At 45.8% G+C, this 13,429-nt stretch overlaps 1 protein-coding gene across 1 annotated transcript in view; it reads right to left on the minus strand.

Annotated features, from left to right (window-relative positions):
• The window catches only part of LOC142488223 (polycystin-1-like protein 1), a 298,659-nt gene that overhangs the window by 63,214 nt on the left and 222,016 nt on the right, over positions 1–13,429 (minus strand). Inside the window, exons 10-11 of the mRNA XM_075588596.1 lie at positions 12,881–13,087; positions 10,108–10,289 (exon numbers count right to left, since the gene is read on the minus strand). Coding sequence (XP_075444711.1) covers positions 10,108–10,289; positions 12,881–13,087 — 389 coding nt within the window. The remainder of the gene's footprint in view (positions 1–10,107; positions 10,290–12,880; positions 13,088–13,429) is intronic.

Here is a 13,429-nt window from a genome sequence, read left to right on the forward strand (position 1 = left end):
TGCGCGTGTGCGCATGTTTGTGTGTGCGCATGTATACGTGTGTTCATGTTTATGTGTGCGTGTGCGCATGTTTGTGTGCGTGTATATGTGTACATGTATGTGTGCGTGTGCGCATGTGTGTGCGTGTGCGCATGTATGTGTGCGTGAGCGCATGTATGTGTGTATGTGTGCGTGTGCGCATGTATACGTATGTGCATGTATATGTGTGCGTGTGCACGTGTATGTGTATGTGTGCGCGTGCGCATGTATATGTGTGCGTGTGCATATATATCTATATCATACAAACACATACATACACACCTAAGCTCCGCAGGGCCCTGTGCCTGCAAAATGTCTCTGTAAAGTGCTATGTAAAACTAGCAGCGCTATACAAGAACAAGTCATTATTAATTTTAATAACACATTGAATTGTACACATTCACATAAAATTAAATATACATATTGTTTACAGTATTATATATACAGATTTGATTTTAAATGAGTTGTTAATATTTAACATTAACTACACACGTGCAATGGAATAAGGTTTAATTAATTAATTCTGAGCTACTCCTTTTCTGCTGCTGCTCTGTCAGTTCTGGGGGAAGATCATGTGACCAGGCAATGACTGATACATTTGTGCTCATGCACGTGCATGGCTGTGGTGGGGGCAGGACTCACAAAGGGGTGTGCCAGAGCCTGTTACATTAAAGGAAGGGCTTGTGCCTTTCTAAAGGGTTGCTATAGAAACAAAAATGCTCGTTACATTAGAATACATAAAAAATTGTCTTTCAAAGTTGTTTTAAAAAAAAAAGAAAATGCTACAAGTATTTTCTCACAGTACAGAACTGATTTATTAAAAAAAAACACACATGGGGCGTGCCGATGACATCATCCAGGACAGACGGGTAAAGGCTGAGCTCCGGAGACCCACCTAAATAACCGCTGATTTTAGCCTTTTCACCCCGGGCAAAAACCCCGAAAAAAGCCCCTGACGACCCTCTAAAACCAGTGGGATGGCTAATAAGGGGAAAAATCCCCCGATTCAGGGGGTGGGCAAGTACTTCACCCCTGCAAAACAGCCCGCTGAGACGGGGAGTAGAAGGCAAGATGGCGTCCAGGCTTCGGGCCCACGAGGCAAACAAGGCCTCTCAGACACAGCAAGCCCTACTGAGACCCCCCCTTCCCCGGACGGGATCACGAAGGAATATCTGGAGGAACTCCATGCCAAACTCCAACGTTCATTACAGGCCATATAAAGGACGCGGTGGCGGAAATTAGGCATGATATCCAGGGTCTGCAGGAACGCACTACCACACTGGAAACCAGACTGGATGAGACCTTACACCACCAATCGGAGGCCGATGATGAGATTATATGCCTGGGCCAAGAAATAAATACGCTCCGAGACGGATTGGAAGATCAGGAAAACAGGGATCGCCGCCAGAACCTGCGGATCCGCGGCATCCCTGAGGCGGTACTACCCACGCATCTACGAGCATACCTGAATGATTTCTTCCTCTCCATATGCCCAGACCTTGAACCCCGGGATATGGAACTTGATAGGGCGCACAGAGCCCTGGGCCCGCGCTCCGAGGACCCAAACCGTCGGCGGGACGTGATCTTGCGACTCCACAGCTACTCCACCAAAGACAAACTAATAGGAGCTAGCAGAGAGAGGGACACGATCACGTTCCGAAGCGAACCGCTTCAGGTCTATAATGACCTCTCCAAGCTGACAGTGGATCGACGCAAAGCGCTGCGTCCCCTAACGTTACTCCTCCGCGAGAAAGGAATAAAATATAAATGGGGTTTTCGCTTTAAATTGATTATTCCCCACAAGGGTAAATTCCTTACCATCCGGCACCCAGAGGACATGGTACACCTAGCAAAAGCTCTGGGCCTTCCCGTGGATTCCCTCCAATCTGCCCACCCAGCTGGTAAACGAAACCAGGATAAAGATGACCAACCTGTGAGAGCCTCGGAGCGGATTGCGGAACAAAGACAATCCCGGGACAAATAAAGAGAGGTCCACAGTCAATCAAGCTTCCCGCCCGGGTCCACGCCACCATCAGCCCCGAAACTCCTTCAAAATGGCACCTGAAGCGGCCTTTACTCCCCACGTGGAAGGCTTCCGAGCCGCAGCCGCTAAGCATCCTTCTTCCTTCCCGGATCCAGCAGTCTTACCAAAGACAATCGGACGACGGACACCGCGCAGCCAACATCGGATTTCCGCAGCAAGCCTCGGTTCCCGTCGGGGAGAACACCATCGCCTGCTCCGAAATTTCCTCAAAATAGCGCCCGGAGCGACCTTACCGGCCCACGTGGATCCCTCCGACGAGCTGCAATCTCCCTCCACAAAATGGCGCCCGGTGAGGACGTCCCCGTCCGCGGAGCGCCACGAGGTCTACTGACGAGCCACGACTGACATCAACAATGTGCGCGGCTCACATCCGGCGCCGACGGAAGCTTCGCCTGAACCCGGAGGCGGTACTTCTACCAGAACACCAGGGCTCCCGAGTGACCCCCATCCGAAGGGTCACACGTCACTCCCAGTTCAAGTTTGCCCGGTGCTCCCCCCCTCAGCCGAGGGGACCTCCCTAGGCTTTCTAGCTTTCTCACCGGATCCCTGGTTCCCCCTCCCTCCCTGGAAGAATGCCAACAGCGCAAGACTTCTCAGTCCCGCCCACGCCCATCAGTGGACAAACGCCTAAGGACAGGGTCTGTAAAACTGTTGTACCCACATACATTCCCCTCTTAGACTCTCTCTACCACCCTAAATTCAGTATGGTTCCCCCATTACTACCCTATTGTTGTGTTACCCCCCACTAGAAGGTTTATTATGATTGGATACCGACTCCTTCCCTCCATCTCCCAAGACACCCCCCCTTTCCCTCTACCCACCCCCTCCCTCCCCTCTCTCCCCCCCCCCTCTCTCTTACGTGTTCCCCCCCCTCCCCCATAACAACCCCCTCCCCATCCCCCACGGAACCCCGACCACCGGTGCTCTGATAGGGCAATGCTAACCCTATAGATGTTCCCCCCTTTGATTCAGTACCCCATGAAATGTTGTTGCTGTTGTTGCTATCGTTATTGTTATCGCTCCGAATAGAGCATAGGTTATTACTCTCGCCTCACTTACAGGCTGAGACAAACTGTCGTTTCTGCTGATATACAGTGGTACAACCCATACGGTTCCTATGTACATGAGCTCAAAGGTGCACTTTTGCCGGATCAAATCACTACTCATATGCCGTATCTCCCCCCCCCCTCCCACCACACCCCCCCCTTCTCCCCCCTCTCTCTCCCCTCTCCCTCCCCCCCTCCCACCCTTACCACCAATCCCTTCCCACCCCCATCCCCACCAACTGTCTACCCCCTTACTCTGCTAAAACTGTCTCCAACAACACACAGGAGAGTGAGACACTGCCCAGACTAAAAGCAGGAGGCAGCGGTTCCCCCTAAACACTGAAAATTTCAAACACCTGTTCAATTGAATGTTTTTTTGTACTGGTTAAATGTGGTTTGATGATTATATCTAATTCCCTAACCTACATTAGGTACCAAGAGCCTATAGCTTTCTTTATGAATGTTGTCAATGTCTAACTTGGCTGCCACGGACTATATACTGTATACTCTATATGTTTCCTGATGTTCAGACTGAATTTTAAAGAAATAATCCCTAATTACGTCAGCCAAACAGGTACCAGGAGTCTATTGCCCTTTTTCAAGGGCTACTACGGCCCTACCTGGGGATACAGGCTATATGCTCTTTGATGTTCAAAATAAATACGAAGCGGGTTATATCCATTAAATGACCCCTCCCCCACCCATCTCAATCCCCCCCCTCCCCACCCTGTTGCTGTCCCCTCCCGCTCCTCTCCCCCCTACCCCCCTCCCTCCTCACTCCCCTCTTTTCTTTGTGCCCCCCCTCATACCTGCTACTCCCCCACCCTTACCCCCATCCCCCCCTTCCTCTCTCCCCTCCCTTTCTCACACTCCCCCCCCTCCCCTCTCCTTCATCCCCTCCCCCTATTCTCGCAACCAACCCCTCCCCCTCTGCCCACCCCCCCTCCCCTCTCTCCCCCTCCCTCCCCCCAAGGATCCTACCTTCCCGGAGATGACTCCTAATAATATTATCCCACCAGATATCAAGAGTATATAGCCTTTTCCAAAATGTTGGTACTACCTACCCTGGTGGTCAAGGAATATGTACTGTGTACTTTGCGTGTTTCATGCTAACTAAAATGAATACAAAGGGGGATATGTACATGAACTGACCTTTCACCCTCCCACCTCTATTCACCCCCCTCCCCCCCTCCCTCCTCTTTATTTTATCTTTCCTTTTCCTTTTTGGTCCTCCCTTTCTCCCCCCCCCCTCGTCCCCCTCTATCCCTATGCACCCACCCTCATACCAGCAACTCATCCCCCCACTCCCACCAGCCCTTACCCACTCCCCTCCCCTTCCTCCCGGACTCCCAACCTCACCCACACTTCACTACATGGGAAACCCAAAGAAGTTCCTCCCCTTCAATCTCAACCACACGAAGGGACATGGGGCGTTGGCCGCATAGATCCTATCTGCCCTGCCGGCAATAGGTTCCCTAGAAGCCTCTTCAACTAGGATACCCTAGAGAAAATATGCTCGGGTGTAACCTTAGACAGTTAAGGGTCTCCACCCAGCCCGCCTCTGCTGGAGACTGTTACCGGACCCGCCCCCAAGGGTCTTATACCACACCAGCCGGTTCTTAGATTAGGCCGGTTTTCAACCTTTTAGACCCCATTAGGGTCGACTTTCTTCTCTTCCTCTTCTACCCGCTGTTACTGTCCCAGCGGTTCCCCACCCAACCCTCCCTCTCCTCCTCCCCATTTTGGCTGTTTGTTTCTAGCACTACTGCAACGAAAACATACACGCCGATTCCCCTGTAAGGCAGGAAACTCCCGCTACCGAGACTCCCTCTCAAGCCTCCCCCCCCCCCAAACCAGAGGGGATACCACCCACGGGTCAACAAAAGCTTTAGACAAAATGTCTCACCAAAAAGCATTAAAAATTGTTTCCCTAAATGTTTAGGACCTACATAACAATAGGAAGAGACGCCTGGCTCTCCAGGAAATAAAGAAGTCGGGCGGTGATGTGGTTTTCCTCCAGGAGACACACTTCACATCTCAGGAGCCGCCTAAAACATTTCAGCAAGCGTATCCGTTGAGCTATTTCTCATCATTTAGTAGCAAACGCAGAGGGGTTGCCATTCTGATTCGTCAGGGTACCCCATTTAATCTAACAAAAATTCAGGCCGATCCAGAGGGAAGATTTATTGTGGTATACGGCTCACTTTCAGGCACGGCAATCGCCCTTATTAACCTATACGCCCCAAACGAGAACCAGACAGAATTCTTTAAAAAAGTTCTGGAAGAAATTGACCCACAGTACCTATCCTCGCTACTTATCGCAGGGGACCTAAACATGGCTCTCAACCCAAGAGAAGACAAATCGAGCCTCCCAGGATGACAACATTCCACTCAGTCACAAAGACTGGGGAAAAAATTTAAAGACATTATGGGCGACTTTTCTCTTTTGGACATTTGGAGAACACAACATCAGGGGCAAAAAGATTACACCTTTTACTCGGCACCTCACCAGACCTATTCCCGTATTGACTACTTTCTTGCTACCAAAAACATTCTAGAAGCCACCACACACTCAGATATCGGCCCAATCACGTGGTCAGATCATGCTCCCATCACCATGACCCTATCCATTCCATTTGTGAAAACGATCTCGTATTGCTGGAGACTTAACGACTCCTTACTGAATCACTATGGGACAGTTCTGGAGCTCAAAAAATCCCTTAGGGAATACTTTCGCATAAACGCAGGGTCCGTCTCATCTCCAGCAAACCTGTGGGAAGCCCATAAGGCGACAATCCGAGGAAATCTCATCTCGATTGCCTCCCACCGGAAAAAAACTAAACTCAAACTAACCAAGGATCTTACTGACAAAATAATCAGCTTAGAGCAGCAGCACAAAAATAATCCCTCCCGGAGAATTTATAAACAGCTGACAACTGCTAGAAGCGAATTAAGAATCATTCAATTGGATAACGTAGAAAAAGCTCTCAAATGGATGGGTCAGAGGTATTATGATAAAGGGAACAAGGCCGATAGACTTCTTGCTAGCAAGTTACGAGGTATACAAAAAAGATCGCAAATAACGGCGATCCGGAACGGCTCTGGTGAGCTTCTATATAACGGGGAAAAAATAGCGGAGGAATTTTCCAAATTTTATACCAAATTATATAACCTAAGGGCCCACTCTGCTAACCCAGGCTTAAAGGAACTATCAGCAGCCACTGATTATCTAGCAGATTGCGATCTCCCCTCGCTAACAGAGGAGGAAAATCTTATCTTGAATGCCACAATCACAGCTGAAGAACTAGAAATGGCTGTAAAGGCTTCAAAAATCTCCAAAACGCCGGGCCCTGATGGTTTTACAAATGCCTACTATAAGAAATTTCTCCCCATCTTGTCCACCCATCTATTGAGCTTGTTCAACTCATTCTTAGAAGGGAGTCCTATCCCGTCTTCAATGTCGTCCGCCAATCTGGCTATAATACTCAAAGAAGGGAAGGACCCCACCCAATGCGGAAGTTATAGACCAGTCTCACTGTTGAACAATGATCTAAAATTATATAGTAAAATCTTGGCGAACAGACTTAATCCTATCCTCCCGAGACTAATACACATGGACCAGGTCGGGTTTATCCTGAGCCGCCAGGCCTCAGACAATACCCGTAAAATCATTAACCTAGTTGACCACGCCCACCTTTCAGGAGCAAAGGCGATGCTACTAAACCTTGACGCAGAGAAGGCATTTGACAGAATTGACTGGCTATTTTTAGATCAAACACTGACAAAATTTGGGTTCAAAGATTCGTTCCTGAAGGGTGTCCAAGAGCTATATCAAAACCCGTCAGCCTCAGTAAGACTATCAGGTGGAGGCCCCGAACGATTCCAAATTCGCAATGGAACCAGACAAGGATGCCCCCTCTCCCCTCTCCTTTTCGCCCTCACGATCGAACCACTGGCGACTAGAATAAGACAAAACCCGAATATCCAGGGTATCCCCCTCGATAAAGAACAATACAAAATTTCCCTTTTCGCTGATGATATTATTCTAACTTTGACTAAGCCCCTAACTTCCCTCCCTAACCTTCAGATGGAACTGACGGAGTTTGGAAAGGTATCAGGATATAAAATAAACAGCGACAAATCAGAGGCCCTAAATCTTAGCCTCCCAGATCCCGTAGTCAAACTCCTTAAACTAAATTTTAGCTATAGATGGTGCCCTTCACACATTAAGTATCTGGGAATTAATGTGTCAAGGCACTATCGGGATTTATACCGGGACAACTAGCCGAAGTTATGGGACAAGATCAAAAAGGATCTAGATCAGTGGGAAGGTTACCAGATCTCGTGGTTCAGGAGGATGATCTCCGCAAAAATGAATATACTCCCAAGAATGTTATACTTTTTTCAGACACTCCCGATCCACGTTCCGGCCACTGATCTAAAATACATACAGAACAGATTGCTCCACTTCATTTGGCAGGGCAAGAGGCCCAGAGTAGCCAGATCGGTCCTGATGGCCGCGAGATCCAGAGGGGGGTTAGGTGTACCAGATTTATATAAATACTACCTAGCTGCCCAGCTCAAGCAGGTAGTAATGTGGGACTCAGACCCGACCCGCTGTTGCTGGGTAAAAATAGAGACTCAATATGCCAAAATGCCTTCTTTGCAAGCCTACCTCTGCAGCCTGGACAGAGGAGATGGGCACATATATAATCTTAAACTGCAGGCCTCACGATACACGTGGGACGTCTGGAATAGATGCAAATTTAAATATGACCTCTCCTCAACAAGCTCTCAACTGACCCCTATCTTTAACATCCCGAAATTCCCTCCGGGATGTTGATCTAAACTGTTCGTCCAATTCAACACACGGGGTATAGAGGCGATTGCTGATCTTCTGAGCCTAGGGAAGCTCCTGAGCTATCAAGAACTGAGGACTAAATATAAAATTAGAGAATTGGACATATTCAAATATCTACAAATCAGAAATTTTGTACGGACCACTTGTCCTCTTCCAGAATACCCCACTCTCACTAAGTTCGAACACCTTTGCGAGGTTAAGACTCACCAGAAGGGTCTAATCTCGGAAATATATAATGCATTAGAGCACTCAACGACTCCCACACAGCATGACTACATGCTCAGATGGTCAGCAGACCTGAGTATGAATATAGAAAGAGAGACTTGGGAAGAAATCTGGCAGGCAGCCTCAGAAACCTCCCTATGTACTACAATTAAGGAAAATATTTACAAGATCATGTTTGGCTGGTATCTTACCCCAGCACGATTAAACCAGATCTACCCTCTGGCATCAGACCTATGCTGGAGAGGCTGTGGTAATAGAGGGGACATGGTCCACATCTGGTGGTCCTGTCCAGATATTGTGAAATACTGGGCCAAGGTCCAAATTTTGATAAAAGAGGTCACCGACCTAGAAATACCTATTGAACCACTGACCTACCTGTTGGCCGCCCCAATGCCAGACATTGTCCGGCCCACCAGGAAATTAATATCCTTCATTCTTACCGCGGCTAGATGCTGTATTGCGGCCTCCTGGAGGAAAACGACCACGCCAGCACTGAACACAATCAAAAACAGAATCGGTGATGTGATGATTATGGAAAGGCTTACTGCCATCGTTAGACAAAAAGTCCCCGCCTTTGAGGATATCTGGGAACCCTGGATCCTCCTTACTAGAGAGTGTCAGCCAACTCTGGCGGGTCAGAGGCCCACCCCCTCCCCGTAAGGGACTAAAAAACTGTCCGAAATAGAGAACCTACAACAGCCAAATGGGTTACCCACCCCCCCACATCCCCCCTTCCCTCCCCTTCCTCCTTCACACCCCCCCCCCCCCTCTCTTTGCCTTCCTTCTCCAAAGGCATGCCCCCTTTTCTCTGGCAACTCCAGTTGCCACTCTGCTTCTCCCCCAGAAAAGTTGTTCAAATTTTTTTTTTTTAGGCTGTGATATTTGCTATGATTGTTGTATTGTTTAATTGCCTAATAAAAACATTGAAAAAAAAAAAAAACACACATGCAGGATATTGACTGAACTGCAGCTTTAATACTCGGCGCGCACCTTTTTTTCCTCACTTTCATCTATACCACATGAACTCAGAGTTTGCTCATTTTATTGGGTAATTTAGCCACCATATTATATAAATGCCGGGTTATTTTTTACTTTACCACTAAAATGTGTAATTGAATTTTCTTCTCTCCAAAACTAATACTAGAAAAAATGTTGAACTACAGTACATTGTATGTGCTAAAAGCTAATATACTAGTAATGGTGTGCAAACTGGGAGGCAGGAGAATTTCTATGGGGGGGCGCAAGCGGTACAGAGGCCTCACGCTCTTCCCCACGTCATTTAAATTAAATGCCGGGGGAGGCGTGAGGCCTCTGTAACTCACTTACCTGCTGCCAGACTGGTCTTCAGCGATGCGTCGCCATTGCAACGCGCGTCAACTGACGCAGTGGGGTCACGTGACGTCACATGACCCGCGACGTCATTGACACGGAGACATTGGGAGCTCAAAAAGTTTGTGCACCGCTGTACTAAAGGACTGAAGCAATGCCTGTGATAGACACGGGTATGGGGTTAAATAGTAATTGGTTTTAAGGTAGCAAGAGGAAAAAAGGCAGTCTATTTAATAGACCAATTGATCATTGCAAGCCCATCATATTTTTTTTTCTATCATCAGTTAGTAAATCATTGTCTTAAAACAGTAGCAGAAATGGTTGGAGAGTTGAAGAAAAAAGAGGTTGAGAGCTGCATCCAATCATAGCAAAAAGACGGAGCTACTGGAAGCGACATGCACAAGCATCGATAGTCAATGCAGATATGAGAGTCACAGCTTTCATACTTAAGCTACAATGAATCACTGCTAATTATCATCACCAGAGGAACAATCCTCTGAATGGTTAGGGAGCGGTATCTGAATGTAAAATTCAAGCTCTAAAGTATTCTTGTAGCACCAATGTCATGCATTTTAACCACCTACCTCAAATGAGCGTCAGGATTATCTGGGTCAAAAGAGGCCATTCCATTCAGCGTAAAATCTTTAACTGTTTTTGTGTCTATAAAAAGATGGGTTCCTTCTGTAATCACACTGACTGGGTCACTAGGGGGAACTTCAATGGGTACAGTGTAATTACTATACACCACATTGCCAACAATCTGAACCTAAAACATAAATATTCAATCAAATACATTGTAAATAATGAATAGATACTTAAGCGAACTTAAGGAATAATTTTAAAGTAGTTATAGAAGGCAGAAGGCTTTTGTTATACAAGGGCATCATGATGCATGTTTACAGTACACAAGACATGTTTTCTAAGTAAATATTACATTGTGTGTGTGTGTGTGTGTGTGTATATATTATATAGAGTGGTCGACAAATCACAAAAAAATCTACTCGCCACCTAGTACCACACGTGTGCTGCTTGGGCCAATAGGAGCTCGCCACGATGTTAAATTCACTCACCCGGGGCGTGCAAATGTATAGGTTTGTCGAACACTGTGTGTGTATATATATATATATATATATATATATATATATATATATATATATATATATATATATATATATAGCAACTGTAAATATTACTGTATGTTCGTTTGCATGTCTTAGACAGGTCTGCAACGCTGTCTCTCCCCATTATCACCAAGCACACAGCGTTTCCACTGCAGCAAGGGATTCTGGGAAATGACATGCAAATGAGCACACAGTGCCACCTTTTGTCTCAAGCTCGTATTACACAAGCAAATCCTCAAGCCAATGCATACTGTTTTAAACACAGCTTTTAGACAGAGGCTGGGATGAAATGCAAAGCCAGTAAACCCACTCACAGACATGTTTCAACCTTGATGGGTATCATCAGCGTGATGTTGGTTACTGGCAATGCTCGTTGAGACTAGACTAGGTATTCACCACAATTATTAAGGTTATGGTGGGTAAAAAAAGTGACAAAAACCCTCCACAGTAAAGCATAAAGCAACTGTAAATATTAATATTTACTAAAGGTCTACATTTTAAAAGATAATCTTCTGGTGCTTTGCACCTTTCTGGACATTATCCCCTGTTCCTATACCAGTAAGTGTAATTATTAAGTGTATTCTGCAGTTGTTGTGTTTTTGCCTATCAAAGGAATAAATCTCAGTTTATTTTGCTCAACTTTTTCTGCTCAATAAGGATCTACAAAATATAAATGTGTTATTAAGTCTCCTGTGACAAGCGTTTAACTTATATACATATATATGTACATATATATATATATATATATATATATATATATATATATATATATGTACACACACACACATAGTAGATGAGGTTGAAAAAAGACATACAGTGGCGACACGTTTTATTAGCTAACGGCTAGTACCGCAAGCCGGGACATGTCCCGGCTTGCTAGCCGCATCCCCTCGGCGTGCCGCGCATCACCGATGCGCGGTCACGCGTCATCGGGTGCCTGCGCCCCCTGCACGCGCGTCCAGGGCTCCCCGAGGGAGCCCTGGTGTCCCGCGATGTGGGGGACAGCGGCAGGGGGTTCCGGGGCACCCGGCGGACCCGGCGAGGGGAGGGAGAAAGCCCCGATCGGAGGGCGCTCCTCCGTGTCTTCGGCGCGCGCCTGGCACACTCCGGCGCGCGCCAGGTTACTGCTGCGGACGAGACCGGGCAAATGCTCGAATAAACTCGGCCGCAGCAGTACATCAATCAAGTTAAACCTATGCTAAATTTAGACAACAGTGTCATATCATCCAATGATATCTCATAAAGGGAAAAATAAATGCCAATTCTTGGAAGGAAGGAAATCAGATTATTCCATGGATCAACATTCTTTCCATGTTTACTTATTTGGTATATCCCTGTATACCTTTTCTTTCTAAAAAGATGTCAAACCTTTTTTTTGAACAAATCTATTGTATCTGCCATCAGAGTCTCCATAGGTAATGAATTCCACATTTTAACTGCCCTTACTGTAAAGAACCCTTTCCTTTGTTGCTAGTGAAATCTCCTTTCCTCCAATCTTACGGGATGCCCCAGAGTCCTTTGTACTGCCCTTGGGATGAATCGTTCTTTTGAAAGCTTCCTGTACTGTCCCGAATATTTGTATATACAATACTGTAGTTATCATATCCCCTCTTAGACGCCTCTTTTCTAATGTTAATAAATCTAATTTAGCTAGCCTCTCCTCATAAGTTAGATTGTCCATCCCCTTTATTAATTTGGTGGCTCTTCTCTGCACTCTCTCTAGTTCCATATTGTCTTTTCTAAAGGGGCATAATTATGTTTACTTCCCTTCCATCCATTGCCTGTTTAATGCAAGATAAGATCGTGTTTGCCTTTACACCTACGGCATGACTTTGGGCACTATTGCTAAGCCTGATGTCTACAAGCACTCCTAAATCCTTTTCCATCATGGATTCCTCCAATGTATCCCCATTTAATTTGTAAGTCGCCTGTTTATTCTTGCTTCCCAAATGCATAACTTTACATTTATCTGTATTAAACCTTATCGGCCATTAACCTGCCCAAGTTTCCAGTCTATTCAACTCTTTCTCCAGAGAAATGACATCCTGTTCTAATTTTACTACCTTACACAATTTAGTGTCATCAGTAAAGACTTTATGCTCTATGCCAATCTCAAGGTCATTGGGGTCAAATTTACACACAACTTAGTGCAGATGTTTGTAATTGCAAAGCAGTCCCCATCCTCTCCAAGAGCAAAGCGGTTACATGGATATGCGTTTTTATAATGCAAACATACTCGAGCTACAGCTGTATAATTTTCATAATCGAGGAAGAATCTTGGAAGGGTGATTGTTTGTTTTGTATTATCAATATGAGAAGGTAGGGCTAATAGATTTCCATTTGACTTGACAAAAGACCAGAAATAGCGAAGGCCTTGAGAGATGTTACACAATATTGCAGCTTCAAAGGTAACTCCGAGATGTAAGTGTTGATATCTTCGAACCTATAGGAAAAAAGTAAATATGTTATTAAATTACAGTAGCTACAAAACATACCAGATATGATTTACTCGAGGTAGGGTTATGTTTATATTGCACAAACAATGCACCAACAATGTATGCAATACTTTCCAAAAAGGACAATATGATGCATTCATTTTGAATTATAATGCAATAAGTGCATAAAATGTAAAAGTAGACAATAGGAAAACCAGTCTGTTCCCACATATGGTATGTTGTTAGACTTACAGTACAGAGACAGTAAGGGATGAAGAGAAAGTAATGCATGGCAGTGTCTGACCAAGAGTAATTGTAAATGTCTTAATGAGTATGGGGAAAAAGAGTTC

The sequence above is a fragment of the Ascaphus truei genome, chromosome 2, assembly GCF_040206685.1.
Source record: "Ascaphus truei isolate aAscTru1 chromosome 2, aAscTru1.hap1, whole genome shotgun sequence".
Taxonomy (NCBI): Eukaryota; Metazoa; Chordata; class Amphibia; order Anura; family Ascaphidae; genus Ascaphus; species Ascaphus truei.